At 50.0% G+C, this 11,608-nt stretch overlaps 2 protein-coding genes across 2 annotated transcripts in view; one reads left to right on the forward strand and one right to left on the reverse strand.

Annotated features, from left to right (window-relative positions):
• CECR2 (CECR2 histone acetyl-lysine reader) overlaps positions 1–10,946 on the reverse strand; it is a 156,007-nt gene extending 145,061 nt beyond the window's left edge. Inside the window, 1 exon segment of the mRNA XM_060026017.1 lies at positions 10,697–10,946. Coding sequence (XP_059882000.1) covers positions 10,697–10,822 — 126 coding nt within the window. The 5' untranslated portion in view covers positions 10,823–10,946.
• LOC132434365 (large ribosomal subunit protein eL42-like) lies at positions 308–707 on the forward strand. The gene has a single exon (XM_060026016.1). The coding sequence runs from the start codon at positions 331–333 to the stop codon at positions 649–651; it is 321 nt and encodes a 106-aa protein (XP_059881999.1). The 5' UTR covers positions 308–330; the 3' UTR covers positions 652–707.
• Positions 10,947–11,608: the final 662 nt, after the last annotated feature.

Raw genomic sequence — 11,608 nt, forward strand, 5'->3', positions numbered from 1 at the left:
AATCATTAAATACTTAACAGAGAAAAACTACAAACTGAAGAATTCCAAACAATCAATAGGTAAGCAAAAGTAAATCTAAAATTCTAATGATAAAAGGGGTACATTTCTGGGCCCAGATTTTCAGTTTCATTTTCCTATATAGGAAGCTAAAACAAGGAGCAACTGGCAATCCTAGGTGGGGTCACTACCACCCCACTCCCAACAATCAGAAGGGGATAGAAGAGTGAAGAGGACTGCTAGTATAAGACAGGGAGGAGAATTTGGAAACAAGCTGACTCTTCTTTAAAAAGCAGGGGATAGGCTTTCTGTGCCGATAGCACTCTCGCAAACATGGTGAACGTTCCTAAAACCCCCCGGACTTTCTGTAAGAAGTGTGGCAAGCACCAACCCCACAAAGTGACACAGTACAAGAAGGGCAAGGATTCTCTGTATGCCCAGGGAAAGCGGCGTTATGACAGGAAGCAGAGTGGCTATGGTGGGCAGACTAAGCCGATTTTCCGGAAAAAGGCTAAAACTACAAAGAAGATTGTGCTGAGGCTTGGATGTGTTGAGCCGAACTGCAGATCTAAGAGAATGCTGGCTATTAAGAGATGCAAGCATTTTGAGCTGGGAGGAGATGAGAAGAGAAAGGGCCAAGTGATCCAGTTCTGAGCTTCATATTTTGTTTTGTTATGAAGGCAATAAACGTTTGAGATTGTCTTAAAAAAAAAAAAAAAAAAGCAGGGGATAGGCTGTCCTACAATTGACCTCTTCAGTACAGCACTAAAACATTAACCTAGGAGGAACTGGGGTTTCTTTTTATAATATTACATATTACTCGTGAAAAAGTTTTTCTAAAAAGTTCATCCTTGGGCTTCCCTGGTGGCTCAGTGGTTAAGAATCCGCCTGCCAATGCAGGAGACACAGGTTCAAGTCCTGGTCTAGGAAGATCACACATGCCGCGGACCAACTAAGCCCGTGTGGCACAACTACTGAGCCTGCACTCTTGAGCCCATGAGCTACAACTACTGAGCCCGTGTGCCACAACTACTGAAGCCCGCGCGCCTAGAGCCCATGCTCCGCAACAACAGAAGCCACCGCAATGAGAAGCCTGCACACCACAACGATGAGTAGCCCCAGCTCACCGCAACCAGAGAAAAGCCCGCGTGCGGCAACGAAGACCCAATGCAGCCAAAATAAATAAAATAAAATAAATATTTTTAAAAAGTTCATTCTTTTCCACCATTCTCTTAAGCCTCCTAGAGAGCTCTTTTCGTCTCTCATTCCAGGACAATGTAGTTTTAGCCTTTCCCTCTTCCTTTTCCCAACAGCCTTCTCTGAAGTCATCTCCAGCCTCTTCAAATCACCAACTCAACATACAATTGATTTTCAATTGTAATTTTCCTGTACTTCCCTGCATCACTCAGCAATGCAGACCTTGGAGCTATGCAAACCATCCTGTAACCACTCGCAGACCACTGCCTGAGCGCTTAAGGACACTGTCACTGAGCAGCATACCTGCCAGGATCCTCCAGACCACGTGTTATAGGACAGTCCACAGAGTTTTTTAAGTCACTGTGAGTACAGCATTCCATCACTTGCAGCCAAAAACATCCTTACCAGATACCACCCTCTCTATGCACCCAACACTGTCAGTCACCTAGTCGCACTATTCAAAGCCAGTGACGAAGGTCCTTTCCTGTTACCGCTACCTGCAGCATTTCACAACCACTCCACTCCTAGAGTTAAGCCCAGTTACCAATACCAGACTTAATCTAAAACATTTAGTACCCAGGACATTCTTAGTCTAAAACTTTGTTGTCATTCTTGCCCAAAACTTCACTGCCTGAATAAAAAAGATTAACACGGGGGCTTCCCTGGTGGCGCAGTGGTTGAGAGTCCGCCTGCCGACGCAGGGGACACGGGTTCCTGCCCCGGTCCGGGAAGATCCCACATGCCGCGGAGCGGCTGGGCCCGTGAGCCATGGCCGCTGAGCCTGCGCGTCCGGAGCCTGTGCTCCGCAACAGGAGAGGCCACAACAGTGAGAGGCCCGCATACTGAAAAAAAAAAAAAAAAAAGATTAACATGAGTGGGCCTGGCATTCCAGGCTTGCTGCAGCGTCCCACCTCCTGTCTGTCAACCTCATTTTTCACTAGCCCTCCAAATGAGAGAACTCTGATTGCAACGCGCTTACTCACTGTGACCCCCCCACTCCCAGCCCTGCCTTCCACAAGAAGCACGTCATTCATGAGCCCTGTGGCCTCTGAGCTCCTGCAGCCATCGCTGCCACCCAGCCATTCACCCTTTCCTCCCTCACAACATACTCTAATTCCCCAGGGCAGCAGAAGAGCCACCTGGTCCCATACCTCTGCAATTATTCTGGGGCCGTTAATGTTAATAAAGATGACAATAACAGACAGAAGGGAGACTGGGATTTTAGATTCCCCTTTTGTTTGTAATTCCACTATCACTTTGAAGGCTTGCATAGTACAGAAATCCAAGTAGAGTTATAGATAATGAAGAGGGCTCCATCACCAAAAGTGATGAAACTCTAGTGGTATAAGGACACAGGCATCCTCAACATTGTTTCTGAGAGACACGTTTTCCATTATGTTGTTAAAGCAGGCATCCAGCCTCCCTTACCGGATGTTGGGGACCGGGAGGGGAACGTGCTAACAACATGTGGGATACTAACCCAAATCATACCAGCCTATGAGTGAAAAAAATTAAATCCCTTAATTATGGCACAAGTGAAATTTCTCTAAGTCACCTTCCCCCTATATAACAGTGTCCCCTAAGCAAAGAACTCCAGGACACCGATTATAAAAATTGTCTCCCACACCTAAAAGACTGCAAACACAACCTTCAGCGAAACAGAAGAAACACAATGGGAATGGGGGTGAGAAAAGATCTGCTAAAGAAGTAGGTCTGCTAATTTAACACATTTTCTGTCAAGCAAATCACTGTCCTCAGTGCACTGCTGCTGAAACAATGACGACTCAGGGAGGGGTGTTCATGAAAAGCAACTGGCCTGGAGAAAACACTCTCCACTCCAGCTGACCAATCACACCACTCTCAGCTGTAAGAACTTACTCCGTTCTCGGCAATTATTAACGGGAGTTGATTTGAAGGTTCAACATTAAAAACATGAAGAGTTTAGAGTAACCGTGGCTCCATCACTGCCTCTGTTTTCACTTAACTTGGGGGGTCATGGGGGGCAAAGAAGGAGGCACAGTTTGTGGTGACACCATTCACACGTTCAGTCCAGGGGCCACACTCATGCAGCCAAGCCACCCGCGGAAAGCCGTAGCGGCTCGGCCGGGGGCCAAACCTGAAGTGACCATGACAGTGTGAGACGTACCAGAACACGACCATGTGCCTGGACCAGCCAAATGCCCATCTTCCAGTCCACGCGAGATCAGGACACGAAACTTTCCGTACATTTCTACATAAGCCGCACCCCGTTTCCCACGGGAGTGTGGATAACCTGCGTCACGGAGTCACTGCCGGGCAAGGTGGCGTAGGGGCCAGACCCCACACCGCCGGCCGCCGGGACTCCTGGGCGCCCGCGAGCCCGCAGCGTGTCCTGCACACGGCTCGGGCCGCCACCACGCAACCTTCGCTCCCGACCAAAACGAAGCCGCGTATGCACCCACGACGCGCGCGCGGTGCCGCATGAGCGGAGACCCCACGGGAAGGCGAGCGCCCCGCGGAACAGTTACACACCTCTTACAGCCTGAGGGGCTGCATCCCGGCAGGCGGGCGCGCACACGCACGCACGCTAGCCCCCCTCCCGCTGCCGTCTCCGGTCCTGGGAGGCCCGAGGGAGGTCCCCGCTTCGTCCCTCAGGAGTCTCAGCGCCCTCTCCGCAACACCCCCCCCCAACCAATCCTCTTCCCCTAAACGACTCCAAGAAAAGAATTAACAAAGCATCTGTTTCCCAGATTTCTGACGTGCAGTTGCTGATGACGGCACACCAAGCACAGCTAACTCCCTTCAACCCTACACGTAAAAACATCACAGGTTCGCACCCAGGACGGGGACTCCCTGTAGGGAGGGGCCCCCGCCCGCCTCAGGGCCCGGGGTTCTTCGTGTGACCGCGGAGGGCGGACTCTGGGAGGCACCACGTCTTTGGGTGCACGCGGCCCCACCACTCACGCGGCTGTAGTCCCGGCCCCGAATGTCACAGCGCGAGGTTGGGAGAATCCTGAGCTTGGTACCACCATCCAACTACTCCTGTCTCGATCTAAGAACTACGGTAAAAAACCTTCCCGAGTTTTCCGGTATAAACTAGTATTTGTTAGAGGCTCCTGTAGAGAAGACGTGATGAAAGGATCCAAGAAAGAGTCCAATGAAACAGGAAAATACAGGGAAGCAGAGAACAGATACCTGCAAAGTTTCACCGTCAAATGAGAGGCAAGCCCCAGGTCAGAACCTTCAACCGGTCTCCACTCAAAGTTATAAGTGTGAATGCTGTTCAATTTAAGTGAACAAACAGAAGCGAACTGAAAAGAACAGAATTCAAGACCTTCATCCTCCTTTATGAGTTCCTCATAATCTCAAAATACAAAATCTCAGTTTGAGGACCTCGAAGACAGTGAAAACATCAATTAAGCTACCCTCAAAGTAATGTATATGCAGACAAGATCTCCACAGAAAAACAAATTCATACAATCCACAAACACATCAAGTATGGATTTGCAGCTTTAGTTTGGTACAAAATTAATTTGTAAGACACGGACCCCAACACAGCTCATAACTTCGGTCCTAACCAGGGAGGTCGGTGACTTTCTGGATCAGATACCTGTGCCCTGCATGCTGAGAAACATCCGAAGGGAATCGTAGCACGCTGACAGAGGAAAAACCCAGGAATCACCTAGTCCACAATTGCCTTTTTATAGATTGGGGCATCTGAAACCAAGTGATCTGCCTAAGATCACAGCTCCAGTTAATGACAGAGGTGGGCCCACAGTCCAGGTTTTTGGCTCTCTCTGCTTGATCCCTTTTGAAAGTATTTTCAATCCCATCAACTAGATCTAAGCCCATCTAGTCAGAAGCTGTGCCCTCTGTCCCCGGGGCTCTGTCCACACCCACTTTTCACCTGACCCGCCCTGCACACTGGCGGGTTTCCCAGCACTCTGCCAGAGCCCCTCATGCTTACCGCCAGCCCAACACACCACAAGAATCCAGCACTCAGCTTCTCCTGATCGAAGGGCAGATAGGCGGTGGTACCAAATGCTGCCATGCTGCCAGGTCGTATTTTAGGCTTCCCCTCTGTGTTCCAGAAAACTAAGCAAGACCAAACTGAACTTCCGTGGTAGAGCAAGCCAGGTGCTAACATGGGCTGTCCTTCAGAGATGAGAGGTTATTACCCTTTCTACAACTGGAGAAGCTCCCAGTTTGAAGCTTTGAAGCTTCACATGCAGCCAAGTGAAGAAGAAGAGGACTTCCTCTTCAAGACACTGGTCTAAGCAGAAAAGGAGCCAGTGTTCACTTTGGGTTGAATGACACTCTGACGGAGCAGTCCCCTTTTTAGGGTTTCAAGATCTGCTCCCATCCTGTTCTTGGCCTTCCCTCCTCAGAGAAGGAGCACACCCTGAGTCTTAGAAGACATTTATCATCTGGTATTTTCCATTCAATACGTTACTCTGACAAACTACTAATTTTTCTTTTTTTGGCAGCGCCGCGCGGCATGCAGGATCTTAGTTCCCTGACCAGGGATCGAACCTGCACCCCCTGCAGTGGAAGCGCAGAGTCTTAACCACTGGACCGCCAGGGAAGTCCCACAAACTACTAGTTTTTAAATAATCTTAAATCCCCTATTTCCTTCACTCCTGCTCAAATGCCATCTTCTCAATGAGGCCACCCACACCTTATCACCCTATTTTAAATTCCAACAACCTACCCCCTCAACTTGGCTCTCTCTATGCCAATTAGTTTATTATTATCTGTCTCCTTCCACTAAAGAAGGCAGGTATTTTTTTGTTATGTTCACATCTGTACCTCCAGCACCTAATAAACTGCATCTAGCACATAATGGATGCTCAATAATTATTTGCTGAAAGAAACAAATGAAATCATGAACTTGTCCCTCTGTATTCAGCAGAAGTTTCTGTTTTTCTTTTAATTATTTTATTTATTTATTTACTTTTGGCTGCGTTGGGTCTTCCTTGCTGTGCGTGGGCTTTCTCTAGTTGCAGAGAGCTGGGGCTACTCTTCATTGCGGTGTGCGGGCTTCTCATTGTGGTGGCTTATCTTGTTGCAGAGCACGGGCTCTAGGCACACAGGCTTCAGTAGTTGTGGCTTGGGGGCTCTAGAGCACAGGCTCAGTAGCTGTGACACACGGGCTTTGTTGCTCCGCAGCATGTGGGATCTTCCCGGACCAGGGCTCGAACCTGCATCCCCTGCACTGGCAGGCGGATTCTTAACCACTGCGCCAGCAGGGAAGTCCCAGCAGAAGTTTTAAAAAGGATCTTCTGTACCCCACGTTATTACGAACCAAAGAACTGTACATTTGCACTGTGGAATCTTGGCCATTACTTCTATGTCTAGCCCTTCATTTTATAGATGGTGAAAATTAAAGTAGAAGCAGTGCGATGTAGCAGCAGTAGCAAAGAATTTGGTATCAAAGAACCTGAGATCCAGGTGAGAGTCTGTGCAAGAAACTTAGCCTCTCTAACCTTCCAATTTCCTCATCTGCAAAATTAAGATAATTCCTACCTCCCAGTGATGGTTAAGGATGGCTATGAATAAAATAACATTTGGAAAATGTACAAAGTACTATACAAGTGTCCTTTTTCATTAGGCTGTTTGACCTGCCGAAGGTCACAGACATAGTTAGGGGCAAAGCTAGTAATAAGAATTCAAGTTTCCTAACTCCTGGTCCAGGGCATCTTGTGTTGTGAAACTAGCCTTCTGGTTCCCCTACTCAAGGCCAACTTAAATCTTTCATCTAGTTTAAGGCCTTTTCACCTTCCTATGGTTGGAATCTCTTTCAAAATTTGATGGAAGTGACAAAGTACACATACGTACACCAACACAAAGTCTCCTATAACCCATCCTTGGGCCCCAGGCTCAGAGACCACTGATAGGCCTGATGTACTAATAAGTTACCCTCAGCAAGTTCTATCACTTATTTTCATGTTTAATAATTCATGCCTAGAGCTCTTGATTCAAGAGGCTGGATCCAAGGAAACACCAACAGGAACCCGAATTAAAGACACTGCCCCCAGATCATCATGCTGATGAGGTGAGGGTCTTAACCCACATACAACCACAACCAGGAAGGCAAAGGATTCTGTACTCAAAGCAGGAAGCTCAAGAAAAAAAGTAGACAGGACCATCACATTATTTTCATCTTGCCGCTACTATATGAACCAGGTAATTCTACATGACCATTTTCAAAGAACCACCTGGAAGCCCCATGGTTGGTTTCTTCTCTAGAGAAAATATGCCCAAAATGTTTATGATGGGATTCCCCCCTGCAACCCACCCTACACCCACCATGATTAACTCCAGACCAGATTACTGAAGATGGTCTATCGTCCCTTACCTTACTCTGGTTAAGTAAGACAAGCTACCACTGTAAAGATCACTTGGCTGGCGGGAAAAAAATTAGTACTAAATCTTTTTTTTTCCCCTAATAAATTTACTTATTTATTTATTTTTGGCTGTGTTGGGTCTTCATTGCTGCACGCGGGCTTTCTCTAGTTGTGGTGAGCAGGGGCTACTCTTTGTTGCAGTGTGCAGGCTTCTCATTGCAGTGGCTTCTCTAGTTGTGGAGCACGGGCTCTAGGCATGTGGGCTTCAGTAGCTGCAGCACGCGGGCTCAGTAGTTGTGGCTTATGGGCTCTAGAGCGCAGGCTCAGCAGTGGTGGCGTCCTGGCTTAGTTACTCCGCAGCATGTGGGATCTTCCCAGCCCAGGGCTCGAACCTGTGTCCCCTACACTGGCAGGCGGATTCTTAACCACTACACCACCAGGGAAGTCCCAGTACTAAATCTTTCGGGAGATCAATTCACCATTCTTTACTCTCGAATCAGGACAAAACATAACCAGCCTAACCCACTAGAATGTTAAACAATTTCAGAACACTTGATATAAATGAAGTGGCTCTGAATTTGATAATTTTCTGAGGCAAAGAAGGTGTGCCATGAGCTTCTTTGGTAATCCATCCAGTTAAGCAGCTAGTTATAGATATTTCATAACACCAACTACTGAATTCAGTATCATTAATCTACTGTTGTCCAGCTACACCTCAATCTCCTCATCTGAAAAATTAAACCACCACTTAATCCAGGGCACAAAAACACATGTGAGCATGTTTGGGAATTTCTAAATATGTTAACAGCTAACAGCTTTTATCCCTGAGTGGTGGGATACAATGTTAACAGTTAATAGCTTTTATCTCTGAGTGGTGGGATTATGGGTGATTTAAGTCTCTTACCTATATTTTATATAATGATTTTCAAGTCTTATATAATGATTATGCATTGTTTTTAAAATCAGAAATTTTTAACTTAAAGCATATCTACACATTCGCAGATTTTTGGTCTGATGATTACAGGACCCATACTTGGGGGGCAGCAACATACAAGTCCCTAAACATATCCCAAAAAACAAGAATCTGGTATATTGACATCTAAAGAAATCCTGTACATTCAAGGCTAATTAACAGAGTAAAAAGGTTTTCTTACATGCAAAAATAAAAATATCCATGCTTTGGGGATCAGTTCTCTAAGTGGGAGGTCTTGACCTCTTGCAGAATTGCAGCATGAATGCTCCCAGACCTTCAGCTATCTAAGAGATTGCCTTGCTTTAGATAAATAGAAGCCAAGTCCTTGAAGATTCTGCTTCCTAAATTTTCTATAAATCCATGGGTTTAGCTTGGTGGTCAAGGGTAAAATTAGTTCTTTCCCACAGCTGAAAACTGGTTTCCTAAAAAAGCTGATACCCAACTTCTACCACTTGGTATTATTCATCATTTCTATCTTTTAAAGTTGCAGTAAATTAAGATTTTATAGGGCCCTTGCAGCTGTCCAACTGAGCAGTAGTATTGTTTCTTGTTTGTTTGTTTTTAAGAAGGCTCTTCCAGTGCATCATAAACTCTAACCAAGGGATTGTTTGTCAAACTTTCAGGACAATAAACTATTAGATTAAAAAAAAATCACTTAAGCAAAATAAAAATAATTTACTTATTTAATTATACTTAGAGAATCAAAATTGACCATGTTCTCAGTGAATTCTGCGCTCACGGAGTCAAATTTGCTAGAAGCCTAAAAATTACTTTAAAATTTTTAATTTCTGACAATTACTGAAAACTTTAAGTTATTAAACTTTGCATTCATCAAAACACATGTGAAAAGGATTACAACAAGAACTGCAGAGGTAAAAGTCACTATCCTTAGGTATCCATCTAGGGAACAACATCTCCAAATTATAAACAGATACGGATAATTACCAAAATACGTACACGTTGGATTCCAAATATTCAATCGTGTCTTATATACTTCAAATAGCACACATTTTAACTACAACCACCACCAAAAAAGTGTCACTTCCAAGAAATACTGGGCTCCGAAGAGAAAACACTCATCTCAAGTGGCCCTGATTATTCACCTGTAACAACGATTTTTCATTTCTGTTATACACACAGATTGGACCTCTCAGATCAGGTTACATTGCCTTTAGGAATTCAAGCTGCTAATACTTAGAAACCACAGGTTCATTACTTAGAACATAAAACGTTATTTATAGATTACTCGACTTCTGTAACAACTTCGGGCAAGATTACTTTCTTCTATTTTTCCGTCAGTAAAATCGGAATACATGGATTTTTGCAAGATGAAATTTTTCCACAGTATTTTTAGACGGGGTTCCTAAACTCTAAACCCGTAATTCAGCAGCACCTCAGTCCTATTACGTTTCAGGGAGAAAATGGGGCAGGGGCAAGTTTAGCGGCACCACCACGGCATTGTCACCACAACACCTCCCACCGCAGCCACCATTTTGAGCAGCAGAATTAAAGTGCTGAGGATTTTCACCAACTAAAAGGAAACACGGGGTCCTCGGGACGGTTGGGGCACAAGTCCTGACGCTCGGCATTCCCTAATCTGTCGTTTCTCCTCCTCAGGCGGCGGGAGCCATCGTCCCGCTCACGTTTTTAGAAAAAGCCGTGCTCGTCCGAGTCACGTCCCAACTTTGAAAACGGCGTGCGGCGCCGAGCCCCCCGCACCCGGAGGCCGCCGCATTGTTGCCGCCCGCCCGCGCGCACCCTCCGCCGCCGGGCGCGCCTCCCTCGGGCGGCGGACCCACGGCCCCGCTCGCCCGCCCGGCCGCGCCGGTGCCGCACCTTTGTCCGGGGCCGCGGCACCGGCCGGCCGCGCGCGCTCGACCCCAGGCGGCCGGGGGAGGGGTCGGGGCGCCGGCCAGGGGCGCCCGCCCGCTGCCCGGCCCCACAAAGCCCGCCGTCCGCTCCCCCGGCCGCCCGGCCCCGCGCTGCGCTCGCAGGGACGCCGCCGGGAGTAACGGCCCAACTTTCCCCGCCGCCCGGTCCCCTCAGCCCGGACCCCGACCCCCGCCCTCCCGGGCCGCCCTGGGGCGCTCCCCGCCCTCAGACCCCCACTCAGCCCCTCAGACTCAGCCCCTCAGAGGTCCCCGCGCGCCCCCGCCCCCCAGAACCCCACCCGGGTTCCGACCCCCGACCCCGGCCCGCGCACCTCAATCTCGAAGTCCGGCAGGCTGAACGCCGTGCGGAAGAGCGAGCAGAAGTGCGCGATGGCCGGCACTTCCCACCACGAGCGCAGCTCGCCCAGCCCGGCCGCGCCGCCCTCCTCGGGGCGCATCTCCGGCAGCGCCGCCGCCTCCGCGCCCGCCGCCCGCCAGCTCCCGGCGCCGCTCCGGCCGAGCTACCGAGGCGGCTGCCCCGGGCCCATCGCGCCGCGGCCCGGCCGCCCAGCCCGCACAATGTCGCCGCGGCCCGCGGGGAACAGATGGGCCGGGGGCGGGCGGGGGCGGGGCTTCGGCACAACAACAACCCCGCCCCCGCCCCCGCCCGCCGCCCGCGGGCCGCGCACGGGCGGGGGAGGGGCGCCCGAGGGCCGGGAGGAGGGGCCGCGGGCAAGCACCGCCCCCCGCCCCCGCCGGGCCCCGCCCCCACGTGGCTGGGGGTCGCGCCCCTCTGAGGCGGGCTGGCTAGAGGCGCCTCGTGGGGCTGCGCGCACGTGGGGCTGGGGCTGCGGTTGAGAGGGAAGGGCAAAAGGGGAAGGGGGGAGGGCGAGGGGGGCGGACCCCGCACGCGGGCAGAGCCCACGGGCCGCCTGGCCCCCGCCCCCGCCCGGCCGGCTGAGACTGCGCCTGAAGGCGCACGTGCGACGCCCGGGGGCGCGCGGGGCGCTGCGGGCGCGTCCTGCCGGCCCGGGGGGCACCGGGCGCCCGCTCTCCAGTCCCGGCCCCGGCTCGGCCGCTCGGGGATCCGCGCGGGGACCTTCGGCCGCGGAACTCGCCCGGTGGCCGCGCTCAACTGGGGCGTTGTGGAGTGCGCCTCCGGATAATTCTCTCCCTCACTTTATTCCCGTCATTTTGGTAACCTGTTTTTATAAGGCGGCACTAAAAAAAAAAAAAAACTTCAA

Source organism: Delphinus delphis, chromosome 11 (genome assembly GCF_949987515.2).
Source record: "Delphinus delphis chromosome 11, mDelDel1.2, whole genome shotgun sequence".
In the NCBI taxonomy this organism is placed as follows: Eukaryota; Metazoa; Chordata; class Mammalia; order Artiodactyla; family Delphinidae; genus Delphinus; species Delphinus delphis.